This window comes from Jaculus jaculus, chromosome 4, assembly GCF_020740685.1.
Source record: "Jaculus jaculus isolate mJacJac1 chromosome 4, mJacJac1.mat.Y.cur, whole genome shotgun sequence".
NCBI lineage: Eukaryota > Metazoa > Chordata > Mammalia > Rodentia > Dipodidae > Jaculus > Jaculus jaculus.
In genome coordinates, this window is record NC_059105.1 from 131681108 (window position 1) to 131698995 (window position 17888).

The following is a 17888-nucleotide window of genomic DNA, read 5'->3' on the forward strand; positions in this document are numbered from 1 at the left end:
TCACACTAAAAACGCCTTCCATTTCTTGAAAATTATTTTAGAACTTTGATGGCTAAAATTATTTCCATGGTTTAAAGTAGCTCTATTTTAATATAGTTAGTAGTTTATTTTCCTGTAGGGTATAATACACGCATCAAAATACCCATAGAAATAATCCTGAAAAACACTAACTGGCCTTCTATCAAAACCTGTGATTATCTTGAAAGTAATTTACAGAGTGTGTCAAATGAGGACACAAGAAGCTTACATTGTGTACTTTAATTTTTTTATTTTTTTCAATAAAGGGACAAAATGGGTGTATGAACAGGTTAATGCAGACAACTGCCAAAAAAACACAGACAGTGGTTTTTCCAATAGAACTTAACAAAGACCAGAAACAAATACAATAAAAAGCCAGGTTGTAATGACCTTTGGTCATCCAAATAAAAAAAAAATAAAAACAAAGAAAAATAAAAGATCAAATTAGGTGCCTCCGTTTTGAACAGGGCACATAAGCAATAATAAATAGTGACTCCCATAGTAAAAGATAAAATTTCAAGTTATGACAAACAGCTTTCATTACAGGAATAGAAAAGGCCAATAACAAAATATTCTGCATTGCCATTTACAAAAAAGTATTGACTAAAGCGGGCTTTCTCTTTAATATGCTTTGCATATGAAATTCTTTCCAATCTAAATATAAAGCACCATTTAGTTTTTGGCAATGAAAAAAACTGCAAAACATTTGTTGTTGTTGTTGTTTTTCTTTTTTTTTTTCTTTCTTTCTTTTACTGCATATGAAGGTAAGATGCTGGAGTGTCGGGTGAAAGGGGGGAAGGGACAAAAGCACACTACATAACAAACCAACGTTCTTAGCTCGCAGTACTGCATACAGCATGGCAGCAGGAAAAAGGAACAAAAAAGGATATGTACACCCCATGACAGCCATCCGTGTGACATTCTAGTAGGCTCCCCCAAACCGCCATTATATGGCTTCTCATCTATACAATGTCACACTTTTTTTTTTGTTTCTCTCTCTTTTTTTGTTTGAAGCATACAAATAATTTGCACTATATTATCCTGCCAAATTAAAAAAATATACTGTGGCAGCCTGTCTTTTTTTTTTCTACTACCAAAAAAGGTACATTGATACCTTTTAAGAGAACAAGCAACAGTTAAAAATACAAGCTTCAATATAAATACTATAGTGCCTAACACTAGATGAACATTTAATTCAAATACCATTCTAGAAATACAGAAAAAAGACCGTAAATGTGTTTTAGCATAGGAAACAACATGAGTGTGCATTTTCCTATATTTAAGTACTATATAATCTTAAACCTTTCCCCAATGTATGTTTTTTTACAACCTGAAGAGCGGTGTGTAATCCAAGGCATAGAATTTCCACTACCATTTTTAAATGGATAACAAGTCTTGTAACACCACCAAGACAATGGAACCCTAAAATGTTGTTCCCCCCTAAACATAATGAAGTGTCTTTTAAAAAATTTTTTTTCTTAACATTTATAGTTAAAAAAGTTTTGTACAAAAAAATCCTTGCACTGTAGAAGCGAAAGCAATCATTCATTTCTATGTTTAAGTGTGTTCTGTTTCCATTCACAGCGCTTGCAAGGTTGCGTCCAAGTGAGCTCATTAGTCAAGTAAATGGCTGGCAAAGTTTTTTAATTTTTTTTTTAAATGCTCATCAATGAGATTGTGTTCAATTTTTTTTTCAGCATTCTTGCAACTTTTCCCTTAAGTATAGACCTGTAAACTGGGAAAATTGTACAGTGCACTTAATTGTCCTATCTGAGCAGATTTATTTTATACTCAACCTCTGTATCTCTGATTAGAGAAAAGATACAGATATCACAGGCAGAGTCAAGTGCTATTTGAACACCAACTGGGGCAGATGCTAGCTTATTTTTAAAAAAAAAGAAGAAGAAGAAAAAAAAGAAAAGAAAAACAATGAGTCCTCTTCCATGTTAACACAAATAGCACACAGTGTATGGAAAGAAATGAAGTACAACTTTTAGGGAGCACATATATACTGCTACTCTTAATAGTCTTTCTCTTCTTTTTTTAAGAATGTCACATTTAAATGCAAGTCTTAAAAATTCATAGTTAATCATCATTATATCAGTATCAGCTTATACACCTGATCTAGTTTAAAATGGCAGATAGTACCAAGTTGTGCTAATAAATCACTTATGTTTTTCCTCTGTCCCCATTGTCAAACCTTATTAGAAGCCTCCTGTTTTTAATATGGTCTACAAAGTCTTAAGTTTATCATTTGATTGTCCATTTGACAACCAACTGGATCTGGATCTATTTCTTTCAGTGCCATAATTTTGTTAACAATATTATTGAAAACAAGTACTTTCTTCATTAAATGAACTCCTTACTGATGTATTTCGCCATGTTCCAGGGCTTTTGCACGTTTAATATTCAATTTAATTATCATTTAAAAAAAATAAAACTTTGGGCAAAAGAGCCCATTTCTTTTAAGCTCTCACCAGGAGCAAAGTAGCTTTTATACTGGTATAATCAGTTTTTGTTCACAGAATTAAACTAAAGGGAAATTGATGATTAACTAGGACATAATGGGTCATATTTTTTTTAGGTAGCCATTGTTGTGAGAAATACAATGTAGAATTACAGGCTAGGTCCTAAGGTGTATTACCTTACCCAATGCTGAATTAAGCTACAAGTTTATAACAAGTAGAAAGAACCATCAACGTGGTTTCAATAGATCCAAGGCACTCATATTTTAAAACCAAATGATAGAATAAACTTGTTCTGGTTTTCTGCTAATTTGTTAATTCAAGGCCCTTTTCTCCCCTCACCAGTTGATACATTAACCCTTTAGAGACAGACATTTAGCTCATAGATTTTTTTTTTTCAGTGCTATGCACTCTGTCTACAGAGGGTTAATCCAAAGACTGTTTGTCCTCCTCATGTTATAAAATAAAACTGTACATGATATGTATTACAGAATATATGCAGCATGGTATCTTTTTCTTTCTCTCTCTCGCTCACTCTCTTTCTCTCAGAACTGAACTGGAAACAGCAACATGTTTGCTCAGCAACGAATTAGGGACAATTTAAAATAGCCATAACATACCATACATGCTGTCTAAGTTTAAAAAAAAATAACATACACAACATGTAAATTATTGCACAAGAGAAAGGCTCAAAGTTTGTGTAAAATGCAATAGTATTGCCCCATACAGATCATGCATTCAAACGGTGAGAACGTAAAAGAATTTAAAAAGAAGAAAAAGAAAAGAGGAAAAGAAAAAGAAAAAAAAAAGGTGTGCTGGTGACAAGCACTCTCAAATTCTTAGCTTCCGTCACTTCTGCTTGTTTGTAGTTTGTTTGTTTAAATCACATGGGACTAGAAAAAAACCCTACAGGGAAGTGGGGCTGGAGGACCATGGGAAAGGGGGAGAGGAGTGTGTGTGAAATAAAGGGGCGGGGGGTCAGGTGGGAGTGAGGGGAGGGGTGGTAATATACCTCTATTCAGTTTTTATATCATTATTCAACACTCGATCACTGTGCCATTTTTTCATGTGTTTCTCCAGGGTACTGTACACGCTAAAAGGCATCTTACAAATTTCACATTTGTACACGTCCTTCCCCACCTGGCCATGCGTTTTCATGTGCCTGGTGAGCTTGCTACTCTGGGCACAGGCATAGTTGCACAGCTCGCATTTATAAGGCCTTTCGCCCGTGTGGCTTCTCCTGTGGACAGTGAGATTGCTACAGTTCTTGAAGACTTTCCCACAGTACTCACAAGTGTCGCTGCGTCTGCCCTCTTTTGAGCTGGGCCTGCCCGGGCCCGGACCACTAATATGGGGCGTGCTCCCTCCACTTCCCGTGCCGCTGCGCCCCGAGATCCCTCCGTCCAGCTCCCCGGGCGGCGTGGAGAAGCGCAAGCTCCCGTTCTCCGAGGAGTGCTCCGAAGAGGAGGCGAAGGGCGATTGTCTGGAGTCTCCGAAGCTCAGGAAGGGATCTTTGAGCTGCCTGGAGGCCGCGTAGCCGGCGAGCCACTGCGAGTACACGTTCTCGGTGTTGGGCATGGCGGCCGGGGGCAGGTCAAACTCCTTCTCCAGCTTGATGCGCTTGGAGAAGGGGCTCAGCGAGCTGGGGCTACCCAGCAGCAGCTTTTTGGACAGGCCCCCCGAGGCCGCGTCGCCCGGGGAGCAGCCGCGGCCGTTCACGGCGCCATCGTCTATGCGGTCCGACTCGCCGGCCACCGAGTCTTCTTCGTCGCAAGTGTCCCTGTGGGCCTCGGCCTCGGCCAGGTGGCCTCGCTTATGCTTCTCGCCCAGGACCTGGTGGAAGGCCTCGCTGAAGTGCTGCATGGAGCTGAGCACCATGCCCTGCATGACGTCCGGCAGCGCGCGGCCCTCGTCGCCCACGCCCACCACCGCGCCCCGAGAGCTGTTCTCGTGGTGGCGCGCCGCCTCCAGGCTCAGCCCGAAGCCGTAGTCCACCCGCTCGCTCTCCGTCAGCTCCTCCTCCTCCTCTTCCTCCTCTTCCTCCTCTTCCTCCTCGTCCTCCTCTTCCTCCTCGTCCCCGTTCTCCGGGATCAGGTTGGGGTCGTTCTCGCTCTTGAACTTGGCCACCACTGACTTGAGCGCGCTGCTGGCGCTGCCCACCAGGTCACTGGTGCCCGGTTCCGGGGAGCTGGCGGTGGAGAGGCCGTCGTCGGACTTGACCGTCATGGGGGACGACTTGTGCATGTGTGTCTTCATGTGGCGCTTCAGCTTGCTGGCCTGTGTGCACGCGTGGTCGCACAGGTTGCACTTGTAGGGCTTCTCGCCGGTGTGGCTGCGGCGGTGCACCACCAGGTTGCTCTGAAACTTGAACGTCTTGCCGCAGAACTCGCACGACTTGGACTTGACCGGGGGCTGGGAGGGAGGAGGGGCGGACTGCAGAGGAGGGAGGGGGGGCGTCGCCAGGAAGGGCGGCTTGCTACCTGGCTGGAATGGTTGCAGTAACCTTTGCATAGGGCTGGGCCGGCCTGGGGACAGCGGTGGGCTAGACGTGTTCCCTGCCAGCTCTCTAAGTCTCCTAGAGAAATCCATGGCGGGAGGCTCCATAGCCATTGGATTCAACCGCAGCACCCTGTCAAAGGCACTCGGGTGATGGGTGGCCAGGGCCATCTCTTCCGCCCCCAGGCGCTCTATGCGGTGGGGGTCCAAGTGATGTCTTGGTGGTGGACTAAACAGGGGGGGAGTGGGTGGAAAGCGCCCTTCTGCCAGGCCGGAAGCCTCTCTCGACACTGATCCTGGTATTCTTAGCAGGTTAAAGGGGTTATTGTCTGCAATATGAATCCCATGGAGAGATGGCTGGGAAGGACATTCTGCACCTAGTCCTGAAGGGATACCAACCCGCGGGGTCAGGGGACTTCCGTGTTCGCTTTCTAAGTAGATTCGTAATCCGTGAGTGTTCTGTGCGTGTTGCAAGAGAAACCATGCACTGGTGAATGGCTGTTTGCAAGTTGTACATGTGTAGCTGCTGGGCTCATCTTTACCTGCAAAATAATACAATACTGACATCAATGTTTAATCACCGAGGCAGGAATCAGCAGTTGTTTATTCATGTTCCACCTCCGGCCTTCCCTGCCCCCACCTCACCACCCGGAGGCCTGAGCTCTCACACATCCACCTCATGCCGACATGGTGTCGGGCCTATCTGGTGTTGGCACCCAATAAATATTGGTCCATATAGTCTTCTTGCCATGAAACACAGTTCTTAGAATTCTACAGCCAAGCCCTGAAGCAGACAAGTCCTGAACAATTCAAGATCTTGGGGGAGGCACGCTCTCAGAGTCTAGGGACCTCACAATCTCTTTGGCTATGGTGTGGGCCAAAGCATTTACCTCTGTCCCTGTCTCCTTGTCTGATAAATGAGGGACTTGGACGTGGCCAAGGAGACAGCCAGCTTGACTTCACTAAGGGAAACTGTTTTGCTTCCTAAATCCTATAGCCCTAATCTATTCCCTGTGGATGGTGGGCAAACTTTCTAACTAGGCAATCATTCCAAGGTAATATCAAAGTAAGAGGAGGTCAGCTCACTACAATTCTCCATGGCCCTCCCGACCCAGGTTTAGCCTGAACCACACTAATTGTTGGTATTGTTAAAATGGCAAGGGGCTGGGGAAAAAGTCTGTGGTAGAAGAAAAGCTAGCAGTAGTTTCCTGTTGCAGCTTTTGTGCAGGTCAGTGAGTCCTAATTTTGGTTCTGTAACATCCCATAGGGATACCATATTTAATCTCAAAGGATGTTGTGATTTTAAAATCTCCAAAGAACCTCTGAATTACGATCTCACTGCAAAACTGCACTGAACGCTCAGGAGTTGTCCTCAGTGCCACAAACTCAAGTGGAGATAAGTTAAGAAGAGTGCCTGGTGCCAGCCGCAGCAGACCCAGCATTCTGCTTGTCGCAGCCAGGACCACGACAGGCAGCAGCTGAGCAATGCTCGCCTAGCGTCCTCCTCATTATTTTGAGAGGCTAACAACGTGAACCAAATTATACAACATCCCGCGCCCTCGGCTGAGATTCTGCTCCAGTTGAGAAAGAAACAGAAAGATACAGTTCAGCTAGTCAACTCTTTGGCCAGTAGCCAAGCTGTCTGGAGAGGGGCCCTGCTTAAGTCACATTATTTCTCTCTTGCTGAAAAGAACCCGAGAGTGGTAAATGCCACTTTGGCAAAGAGGGGCTCAGCTTGATTCACAAAATCATTCATCATTCATTTCTAGAGCTAGCTAAATTTAAATGTATATACATATATATGCTTTATATATACATCTGTATATATACACACACATATAGGGAATATATATATATATATATATACACACACACACACATACATATACATACATACATACATATACATACATACATACATATATATAGAGAGTAACTAACCAACAGTTTACCAGCCAACTACAGCCTTAAAAAGGACACTTGGGATAGTGGCCTAGGGACAAAAGTGAGAACAGCTAATGTCCCAGAGATTCAAAATAGGGGCTTAAAATATAACTGAGAAATAAACTTTCCCCCACTTTTTATAAGTGGAGCTAGTGGATTCCTTAAGCCCCTGGCTAGTATTTGTCAGTAACTATTTTAAAGGGACAACATTCACCAGGGAGCTAAAAAGCAGGCATGAGGAATAGATCAAAGATCTGATTCTCCCATTTAACAAGTCAGAAAGAAAGCTGGCAGGGTCTTCTTAGGAGTCCTAAACACTTATATTCCAAAACAAGCCAGCCTTGCTCAAGCACTTGTCTAAATAATGGACTCCTGCCCTGACCTTGTAATTTACTTTACAATGCATTTATAATCTCACTCAATATAACCCACTCCTGGGTAAATCTCTTTAACAAGATTAGATGGTAAGATACCAAAATTAGGTTTCAAACGTTTGTCTAATGTGGAAGGGCGGGAGGGGAGGCAGAAAGATTTTGAAAGAAAACGCTGACATTACCATCACATTATCTGCCTATTTTTGTTTGCCTCTTCTCTTCAAAGGGAAATAAAAAGCTTCATTGAGAGTATTTTCATAAATTTTTCGTTGTTGTTGAACAAGGGCTTGGGTCCCAAATAGGCAGGGGAAAAAATGGTCTGGTTCCAACCACTAGGAGCCTCCTTGGCTTTCTCCTTTGCCCTCTATAGAGACTCTGGGATCATTACATATTTAGCCAGACAATCAGAACTGGGGAACTAAAGAGGAGATTTGTCAGGTGAAGCAAGTCCTTAACATTTTAATTTCACTCCAAATGCCTGAACTCCTATTTTACCTTTACAGTCTCATCTGAAAACCAAAGGCTAGTCCCATACTTGGTGAGGCTGGTTTGCAAGGACCTTGATGGGGGCACAGATAAATGCTGAGATTTGTGGCATTCTCATGTGCATGCTTTCCAAGAGGCAAAGTCCACTTTATTTTGTTGCCCTAAGCTTCCTTAAAACAATTTTTTTTCAGAGCCTGTTACATGATTATGCTACAGTATGTTAACACTATGGTGCTAACGTCCCCCCTCTCATGCATCAGGTCAGAGAAAATGGCATTTTATTTTATAATGAGCACACAGCATACAGTTTTCACTAGCGCATTTTAGTATTCCCATCAACTAGATATTCTAGATCATGAGGGCAGCTAGTATAATCATAATGTCAATGAGAAGGGCTGTTACGATTGAGACTAAAGATTACATGGAAAGAGCTACTCTGAAACTGGTAATTATTACCAGTCCACTAATAGCAAATGATGCATTACAATTTCCCCATATAATCTGTATTTCACTCAGCTAAGGCCAATGCACCACATTATATTACAGTGTTCACAGATTCTAAATTCCTAAACTGCAGTCATCAATAAATGTGTTACTTGCCATAATTTGTGAAATTACTTTGTTCACAACATCTTTGATGGTTTTGAAAAACCAGAATTGATTTCCTGTGTGGCAAAATTAGGACTACATTGATTTATTGATGTTTAAAATATAATAATATTTTTCATTTACTTTGATGAAAATCAACTTTTCAATTTGAGAGACTCATCAGGCATTCACCAGGATTGTTTTAATTTGAAGCAATAAATGGAGTGAGGGCCCCCAAGCTTAAGTGCTTATGGTACCAAAAGAGTTAAAAGCAACTGTTTGTCTAGTGATTTTTATGTGATTTCATTTCATTTTGGTAGGGAATGAAGCCTCCATTTCTACTGTATAACCATTGTGAAAAGGTCATGTGACTGAAGCCTTGAGATTAGGGCTGACAAGGAAGTTTGAGGCAAGACCCCGTTATTTTCTTACTTTTGCATCTGTCCTTTAATTTCACGGAGCCTCAGTATCCCTATCTGCAAAATGCTTAAAAACAATACCTTTCAAGAATGATGAGTGTTAAGTGGCAAAAACATCTAACAACCTTCTGTGGACTATCATGTCCAGCATGCAAGATTCCATTACTGCGGGTGTGACTGGTTAATAACTAGCCACATTGCACACCCAGTATGGCTTGGAGAGGAAGGTCCATGCAGGCCTCAATCCATACTCTGGATAAAGAGGTGGGAGGGGGTGGGAATTCTAAGTCACTGTTCCTATTTCACAACCAGGGAGGCAGCCACAAGGCCAAGGGCTCTGAAAGCCAAGGGTAACTGATCATCCCACGTGAATGGAGTGGACACTCACTTTGACCTAGACCTTTCCAGAACACCACGGCCCATTTCCACATACCATGATCTGTTCACTTCTATTCTCATTCTGCCTAGCTGAACACAAGCAAACTATGCACTGTGCACGTAGCAGGGAGAGGATGAGGGCTCCTGAGAAGACTCCCATTTTCTCACCCACCAACTCAGACTCCCTGTCCTCAAGAAGACCGAGCCTGGGAGAGAGGCCAAAACTTGTCCCTAGTCCTTGGCCCCTCGACTTTACCCTCCTCTCCACTGCCCTACTCCCATGTCTACCTTCCCTCCCAGGGTGGCCTGTTCCCACAGCCAAGTACAGGCCCCAGGCAGCCCCAACAAAAGGAGAGTGCTCTCCACCCATTTAGCATGTAGGAACTTGAATGCACGAGGGCCAACCTCCTAGACTCTCTGCAGTGTGTGACCTAAGCCAGGCTCCCTCAGCTGGGAGGAGGTGCAAATGAGGTGCTTTAACCCCTGCACCACCCAGCCCTCAGGAGCCAACAGCTTGTGAAACTCCTACAATAACTCTTTGTTACCTAAGAGTTAATATAAATAAACAGCTGGCTTTGAATTTGGTCTCAGGGTACATGTGTGTCCCACTCTGCAGACACCATTCACAAGACAGACAAGGCGAGTGTCCCCGCCCATATAAGAGACCCAACTCTTTTACTGCCTTAACTCTTGCATTTTACTCTTTGATATTCTCTTTTCCCTTTTGTTTTTCTTCCCAGAGCAAGTTATCTGCTTCCACAATAATAATTAGATGTTATGTTTCTTTTAATCTTGAACCTGTGTGTATGTGTGTGTGTGCACACGTACCCCTCCCCAAGCATTTTTGCCATGCATGATCCGTACCATATACTTCTACACAGAGAATAAAACTGAATTACTTTGTAAAACATTTTTCACAAAACATTTTTATAAATGAACAAATCTAAATTTCATGAAAGGTCCCCACTATAAAAGTTGGCTCTAACCAGTAAATGATGGTGGTGGGAAGTGTGGGGGTGGGAGGATGATAGTGAAATATTTACATTTTATCTACATTACTGCACATTTTCTCTCAAACTAGAAGAAAAATAAGCAGCAAGTATATGTATGTGTGTATCTATATGCATATATATGCACATATATAATGTACGGGTATATATAAATATGCCATGTTCAAATGCACATGTGAATTTATAAATAACATACATTAAAATATCTCTGGAGTAACTGTAAACTGACTCCTCTGCTAAAGATGTATGCCATGGAATAAATGCCAAGCCCTCCGGGAAGCCACTGGAGTGAGTGTCCAACAGTAATACGGGTTGTAAACGTACAGACTTGTCTAGCCACCATCCACACAGGAAGACCCTAGAGAGATCAGCAGGGATGAGCTGCTCCAGGATTCCAGTGAGACAAAAGAGGTGGAAGGAAGGGAAATTCAATCTCTGGGCAGTGCAGTTGAAGGCAGGGGGGACAAGTGAGTAATGGAATAATACACCTGTAAGTACAAGTCCATTTTGGAAGTAAGTAACTCTCTTCAATCCTTAAAAAGTAAGGGTAATTTCTGACCCTCATCTCTGTACACATAGACATTTGTAGAAAAAAAATAATGTTCAACTTACAAATACCCTGCGGGGCATATTCTGCACTCATCCCAGGCGTGGGGATTAGAGCTCCATGTGTAGACCGAGGGGAGGACAGGCCCCTCCAGTGCAGAAGTTTATCTGTGGAAGAAACCCAAAATCAAGCACTACTGTCATAAACAATATGCATCGTAAACCACAGGACATCACATTTTAATTCCATTAAAATAGATTAACATCATTACAACAGCTTTGCAGAGAGTTGTTTCCAACAGTTTTTGTTTTGTTTTTAATTTGGGTCCTTTGGACAATAGAGAAGGGGTCTGGTTTAGATGTGGAGTGGAAAAGGGTTCTTGGGTTCATTTGCTTATGTGTAGTTTGATGATTTTAAGAGATGTGTAAATAGCAAGGAGAAATTAGCACTAATATGTAGGTGAGCTGGAAAAATGAGATTGATGTGCAAGGCAGCGTTGCATGCATAAGTTGACTCCACTTTACAGACAAGCCCAAATAAAAACTAAGCTAATAGGAAATGAGTGGATTTGTGAACCATTATTTTACGGGGTAGTCCCTTGTGCCTTTCCCCATCCCACATCCCTCTCCCCAGAATAAAACAGGGAAACCACAGGCATTTCAGAATTCCACTGAGCCACACTCTAGAATTCTATCAATGAATGGATAGGCATGCCTTCTTACATACAAAGCCATAGAGAATGAAGATGAGGTTTCTAAGGTTAAAATAACTTTGGCCAAGTCTTTGCTTGAGGGTGAGGGATCATGCTATTAAGTGACAAGGAGTAAAACCAGCACCTAATAATGACAGCACTCAGAAACCACAGCTCACTGTCCCCACTACACTGCACACCTGGTGAGGAAGAGTGACTTCTCATTAGCAAACACAGTGGCTAGCAGTCCATCAGGCACTTAGTCTAGCACTGATAAGAAAAGCTGAGTTTAATGTTGAATAAAAAGAGTGTGTCTTCTGTCCTTTGTTACCGTAACTTTAAAAGTACGCTAGAAGTGGGGTGTGTGTGTGTGTGTGTGTGTGTGTGTGTAATAGTACTCCAGGACAAGGTTCCTTAAACAGTGGATCACAACCTCATATGGGTCATATAACTAAATGTGGAAGTTGTGAAAAATATGGCAACAATTAAAAGCTTCCAAATGTGCAGCAGCCAAAAATTAATCCAAAATTAACTGTCTTTTGAATCTGCGGCTGTTCAGGCGGTGCTCGCCGGTGTTGCGTCCACGCCTGCTTCACTGCAGCCTGGGTGCAGAGCACACAACACGCACACCTTGCGCTGCGCACGCTGGCATGCCACACAAGGTCAAGGAACAGTGCCTATTGGCACCACCTCAACTCAGATTCGAGACTATTATTTGTTATGAATTGCAGCGTTCTTACTGTTCACACAAAGTTCTCTGCTCTTACAGACACATAATGGTCTAATTATAGACAACAAGGACTTTTAAAAGTTCCCTATCATCACTGACCAGTGTGTATCAAACTATGTCTTTTGATTGTACTGGGTTAGAATTTTCATTTTTTAAAAAATTACTATTTGAATTACTGACCTGAGTTTTTTTGGGGAAAAAAACTGTGTAATGATTAGGACAAGTTTTCCAACAATAATTGAAATGGCCCTAACACCCTTCTGCTACTTTTTACTATATATTTATGTAAAACAGCAATCTTAACAGTGATAATTATAAATTGACAATATTGATTAATGCTGGGTGGAGCACTCAGGTGGCTGAAGGAGGAGGATTTCTGTGAGTTTGGAGCCAGCATGTGACAATATAGTGAATTCCATGTCAGCCTGGGACAGAGTGAGACCCTGCCTTGAAAAATGAACATACACATACAAATCAATTAACTCTGAAAAACTTGAAGATGCTCTCTATCCTACAGTATCAAATTTCAGCCAACATTCAATTATTTATGCAAAATAAATAAGCATGTTTATGTCATTAGTAAGCAAATTTGATTTCCTTTTTAATAAATGGTGTAACCAAAGAATTGTTTTAAGATAAAATTATTTACAAAAAATACCTATTTTATATACCTACATACATCAGGTCATGTGAAGGCTTCTCTGATTTAAAAAAAAAAAAAAAAGGACCTTGCATGGAAAAAGTTTAACAGCTGCTGTAGGGCAGCAGACCTCCAGTGTAAAACACATCCAGTTATCCTTGTACAGACACGTTGCCAAGTGCAGCTCAGAGCAGTTGGGGCCAGTCCCCTTTCAATGAGGAGCCTTGTGGAAGACAGTGTTGGGCAGAAAGTAAAAATCTGCTGTTTCTGAGACCAGATCCCAGCTAAATCACTCACACATATCCCTAGTTGCCCATTAATCTTGTCTACTAACCCATTAGTAGTAAATAAGCTGAGTTCAGAGCACCTCAGTATCTGGCCACCATAGTTTGGGGTTTTGATCGTTGAGGTTTTGATTTTTGAGTTGTAAGAAACCTTGGTGATTATCCACATGTACGCCACCTTCAGTCCACTGGTGGGAAAGTAAAGTAGGGCCTCAAAATTAAGTGGCTTGCCCATGGCCATGTGGTAACAAACTGAAAATCTAAGTAAGTTAGTCACCTAAACCCAGTCTATGCTATTTCCTGGGACATCTATCTACTCGCCTCGGCTGTGGTTTTCACTGCCTAGGAAATGCCAGTAACAGAACTTCTCTTCCTATTGGCCCATTGGGCAGACTTAACCTCTAAGGGACAATCCAGCAGAGTTGTGAGAGGGACTTTCAGAGGTCCCAGTACACCGACTTCCTTTCATAATTGGAAACTGCCCTTGCCCTGCAGCAAGAGCTTTTACCCTTTGTCCCTGCTTCCTCTGCAGATGAACCAGCTGGGGAGAAACAGCCTTGCTACCAGCCTGGCAGAAGATTTACTTTAGGAAACTGTACCCTGTCGTGGTGACAGGAGGAGGGGGACGCAACTTGCATGTCTCCCCTTCCAGGAAGAGGGTCCAGGTCAATTATGAACCTGATTCTGGTGCTGCTTCCACTATAAACCATTCCTAATATTCTCCTTCCTAAGGAGAATCGACATTCCACATGCACTGGAAATCTGAATTGTTAATAGCCCCCCTAGGGGTTTACTTCTTGCTATGATGCCTTCAATTATTTCATCACAGCTTAGACAAAGTAAAGTATTGCAATGAATGCTTCTAGAAGGAAAAGGCTATACACTGCTGAGGACTGGCTCAGGGAGAGATGGGTAGGAGGCTGGCTGGGATGTGGCGATCTACTTGTCGTCTGTATTTCTTTGCTTAGAAAAGTGGTTCCCAAAGTACAGAGCCAAGCCTGGCATCAACATCGCCTGGGAGCTTGGAGGGAATGCAAATTCTCAGGCCTCACCTCAGATTGACTGGGTCAGGGGATTCAGGGACAGAGTCTATGTTGAATGAGCCCTCCAGGCAGTTCTCATGAGCAATGAAGTCTAATAAGCCCCATGTTAGAGTGAGGGGAGGGTGGAAGCTGGAAGAAACCCATGGGATTGTCATCACTTCTTGTACAACCCACCTTTCTTAGGACTGGGAAAGTCAAAATCAGTGGAATGAATTCCTAAGGGTCCCTCCATATGGAATTTAAGGTTCAACCCTCCAATGATCCCATCACTAACCCAGACAGGAAAAAGGCTTAAGTCAGACAGATGATGTTCTCACTGCTTCCCAACAAGCTGCAACATTGGAGCATGCAGCTGTGACCTGCTGCATGGACAGACCAAGTACTGGACTCCAGTGCAGTGGATTTGAGTGTAAAATATCCCCATGGACGCCTGTGTCTGAATACTCAATCCCCAGCTGGTGGCACTGTTAGGGAGGAAATGTCACTGGGGATGGGCCTGGAGGTGTCACCACCCAGACACACTTCCCTCCCCGCCCCTGCCCCCTACTGATATGACAAATGTGAGCTGCTTCATGCTCCTGCCATGCTTTTCCCACCATGACAGACTCGAGCCTCTGGAACTTGAGCCAAATTAAACCCATTCCTTCCAGAACCTGCTTCTGGTTGGGCATTTTGTTCCAGTAAGGAGAAAGTAATTGATCACTTGTTTCCCTTTTTGGTTTCTGCAGTGTGGTGTGTGGCCTTCTTCTCAATCAGAATTTCAAATGCTTCATGCTCCTCCAGTAGAAGGTGTTTCAAACTGTTGTTTCAGAAGGGTGTCTTTAGAGCCATTACACATAGGATTTCAAATGCTTTATGCATTATTAAATTGCAGAGTCTCCTTATGACTGAATAAGAATTATGACTTACTTTTCAAATCTCATTCAGTATCTATAAAAGGGCTAGAGAGCTTGTTGAGTGGGTAAGGCACTTGCCTGAAAAGCCTAACAACTCTGGTTCAATTCCCCAGTTCCCACATAAAGCCATGTGCATAAAGTGGCATATGCATCTGGAGTTCGTTTGCAGCTCATTTGCAGCAACCAGTGGCCATGGCACACATTCTCTCTGTATCTTCTCTCTCTGCTTACAAATAAATAAGTACATTTTTAAAAAAATCTACAAAAATGGGAATCGTTTTGATTTAAGGTTGTACACTAGTCACTTTACAGTTCTATATTCAGTTGGGTACCAACTGACACAGATCCAGTAAGATTCCTGCATGTTTAAGATCATCCAACATATTGTTGGCTTTCTCAAGAACATCTCAAAGATTCCTTGACTATTAGCATGTTGTTTGTCTCTGCAGCCAGTCACTGGACACATGATTGTGTACTGAGCTCCAAATGCCCCGAAACAGTCAAGCACAAAGCATCATTTCCAGCACACTTCATGACTACTTCAGGAACCCAACTTGTATCAGGTCTCAGTTACCAGGCTTAAGGACTAAGGATGCAGCTCAGTGGTAGAGCACTTGCTTGGCATGTGTGAAGCAATTCCCAGCACCAAAATAAAATAAAATAAAACATGAATCCCAGGCCTCTCCACAGGAATACATAGATGTGCACTGTTCACTGAAATGTAGATGTGCAGATTTGTCTGTTTTAAAAATTTATTTATGAGTAAGAATGGACACACCAGGACCTCCTGCCACTACAAATGAACTCCAGACCCACATGCCACTTTATGTGTCTGGCTTTACACTGGGTACTAAAGAACTGAACCAGGCCATCAAGCTTTAAGAGTTTGTGCCTTTAACCACTTAACCATCTCACTAGCCCTTCCCCCCCACCATTCAACATACACATTTATGTAATTAGGTCCCCAGGTAGAACAGGCTCTTGTGAAGCTTTGACATCTCTTTCATTTAAGTCTTCAAGAAAAACATGGATGACAACCCACCACCACCAAAGACACCTACACTGGTAACAGGTCACAGTGAACGACTTGAATAATCCCTTCCAGTTCCACAAGCCTTTAAGTTCCCCCTTCTCCTAGGAACCACTTTCTAGAAAGTACTTAAAATGCATCCTGAATGTGTGTGAAGTTTCCCAAGGAATTAATTCCAGTTCTGGATCTAATCACTGGGCTCAAGCCATACAAACAATACCTCAGCTCGTGGCAGGGTAGAAGCTGCTTTCGCCCTCTGAGAAGCAAATCCTCTTCAAAGTCCTTTGTGGTCACCTACTTCTAGCTTTTTTTTTTCTTTCTAGAATTTATTTATTTGAGAAAGAGGCAGAGAGAGAGGGAGGGAGTGCCATATATGCATGCACCACCTTGTGCATCTGGTTTACATGGGTACTAGGAAATTGAACCTGGGTCCTTTGGCTTTGCTGCCATGCGCCTTACTTGCTAAGCCATCCCTCCAGCTCTACTTCTAGCTCTTGACTCTGCATTTACCTTGGCTACCAGCTCTTCTTTGAGCATCGGCCGGAGGTCCTGGCACACCCATTCTCTCTGTCTGTATGTACCTCTTCTATTTCTCTCTCTGCTTGTAAATAAATAACAAATAAAAATACTTTTAAAATATTTCTCTTTTTAAAAATAAAAACTGTTTTAATTTTTGGCTAATGCTATCCTCACAGGACTGGGATTATCCAAACAAGTAGCTAGTTTCACCTTTTAAGAGTTCTCATGCAAGGTCTTGTCTCAATAAGGGAGGAGAGAGAGATGACATCCTTCATGCCCCTTTTATCTATAAAAATGCAAAAAATGCAAGCCACCAATCTGTCAAGCCTAAACAACATTTTCTGCAATCTGTGTCTCCAACATAAGCAAAGCATATAATTCAAAAAAAAAAAAAAAGAACTTGCTTTTTTGAAGAATAACTGGAACTAGAGACATTGTGTTTTATCTTTGTGTTGAAATGCAGAGTTCTCACTAAAAGGCAAATCCTTCATTTCAAAAGGTTGAATAGGATGGTACTTAAAAAAAAGAATTCCAGCTGGTTAAATTTAGGGTGTTGAAAAAAGTTCACTCCAATAATATTCTTTGGCTCTGGGCCCAAAGTATTTTCACTTGATGGTGAATTAGATAAATTTTTATTACACTTTAAGCTTTCGCCTTAGAATGGTGGGACTTTTTAAGACTGGAGAAGGGCAGCTGGAAAAAGAAAAAAAAGCAAGTTGTTTTATAGCTAGTTTTTGTCTGTTTAATCATGCACCTCACTATGCAAAATATGTTTTCTCAGATTAAGTTTCTTTCATACATTCTTCCATGCATTCATTCAACAAATATTTACAAAGTACCTACAATGCCCAAAGCAATAGGCTAGCCCATGTGAGCAGTAAAAAAAAATTTAAACAATTCTCCTGCAGAGCCTTCATCCAGCACAGAAGGCCAGGACAGAAACTGCTCTACCCAGCACAGAAAGTGTGTCAGGCTGTGGAAACCCACAGGAAGAGAAATTCTGATGGGTCTTTAGTATCCATGGGGGCTAGGTTTCAGGAACCCCTCTCAACCCCAAATATGCAGATGCTCAAGCCTCTTCTACATGGTGGCATATACAGACGCACATTGTTCCATATCCTTTGTATAAAAAATATTTTTATGGGGGCTGGAGAGATGGCTTAGCAATTAAGTGCTTGCCTGTGAAGCCTAAGGACCCCGGTTCAAAGTTCGATTGCCCAGGACCCACGTAAGCCAGATGCATAAGGGGGCGCATGCATCTGGAGTTGGTTTGCAGTGGCCAGAAGCCCTGGAGCACCCATGCTCATGCTCATTCTCTCCCTCTCTCTCT

General features: G+C 42.5%; 1 protein-coding gene across 6 annotated transcripts in view; it reads right to left on the reverse strand.

Moving 5' to 3' along the window:
* The window catches only part of Bcl11a (BAF chromatin remodeling complex subunit BCL11A), a 102426-nt gene that overhangs the window by 4478 nt on the left and 80060 nt on the right, over nt 1-17888 (reverse strand). For 4 of the 6 annotated variants that reach the window (XM_004665527.3, XM_045147350.1, XM_045147352.1 and 1 more), the window contains exons 3-4: nt 10791-10892; nt 3776-5521 (exon numbers count right to left, since the gene is read on the reverse strand). In XM_004665527.3, coding sequence (XP_004665584.1) covers nt 3776-5521; nt 10791-10892 — 1848 coding nt within the window. Of the gene's footprint in view, nt 1-248; nt 5522-10790; nt 10893-17888 lie in introns of those variants that run through there. The other 2 variants (XM_004665528.3, XM_004665524.2) reach the window with 2 other exon arrangements.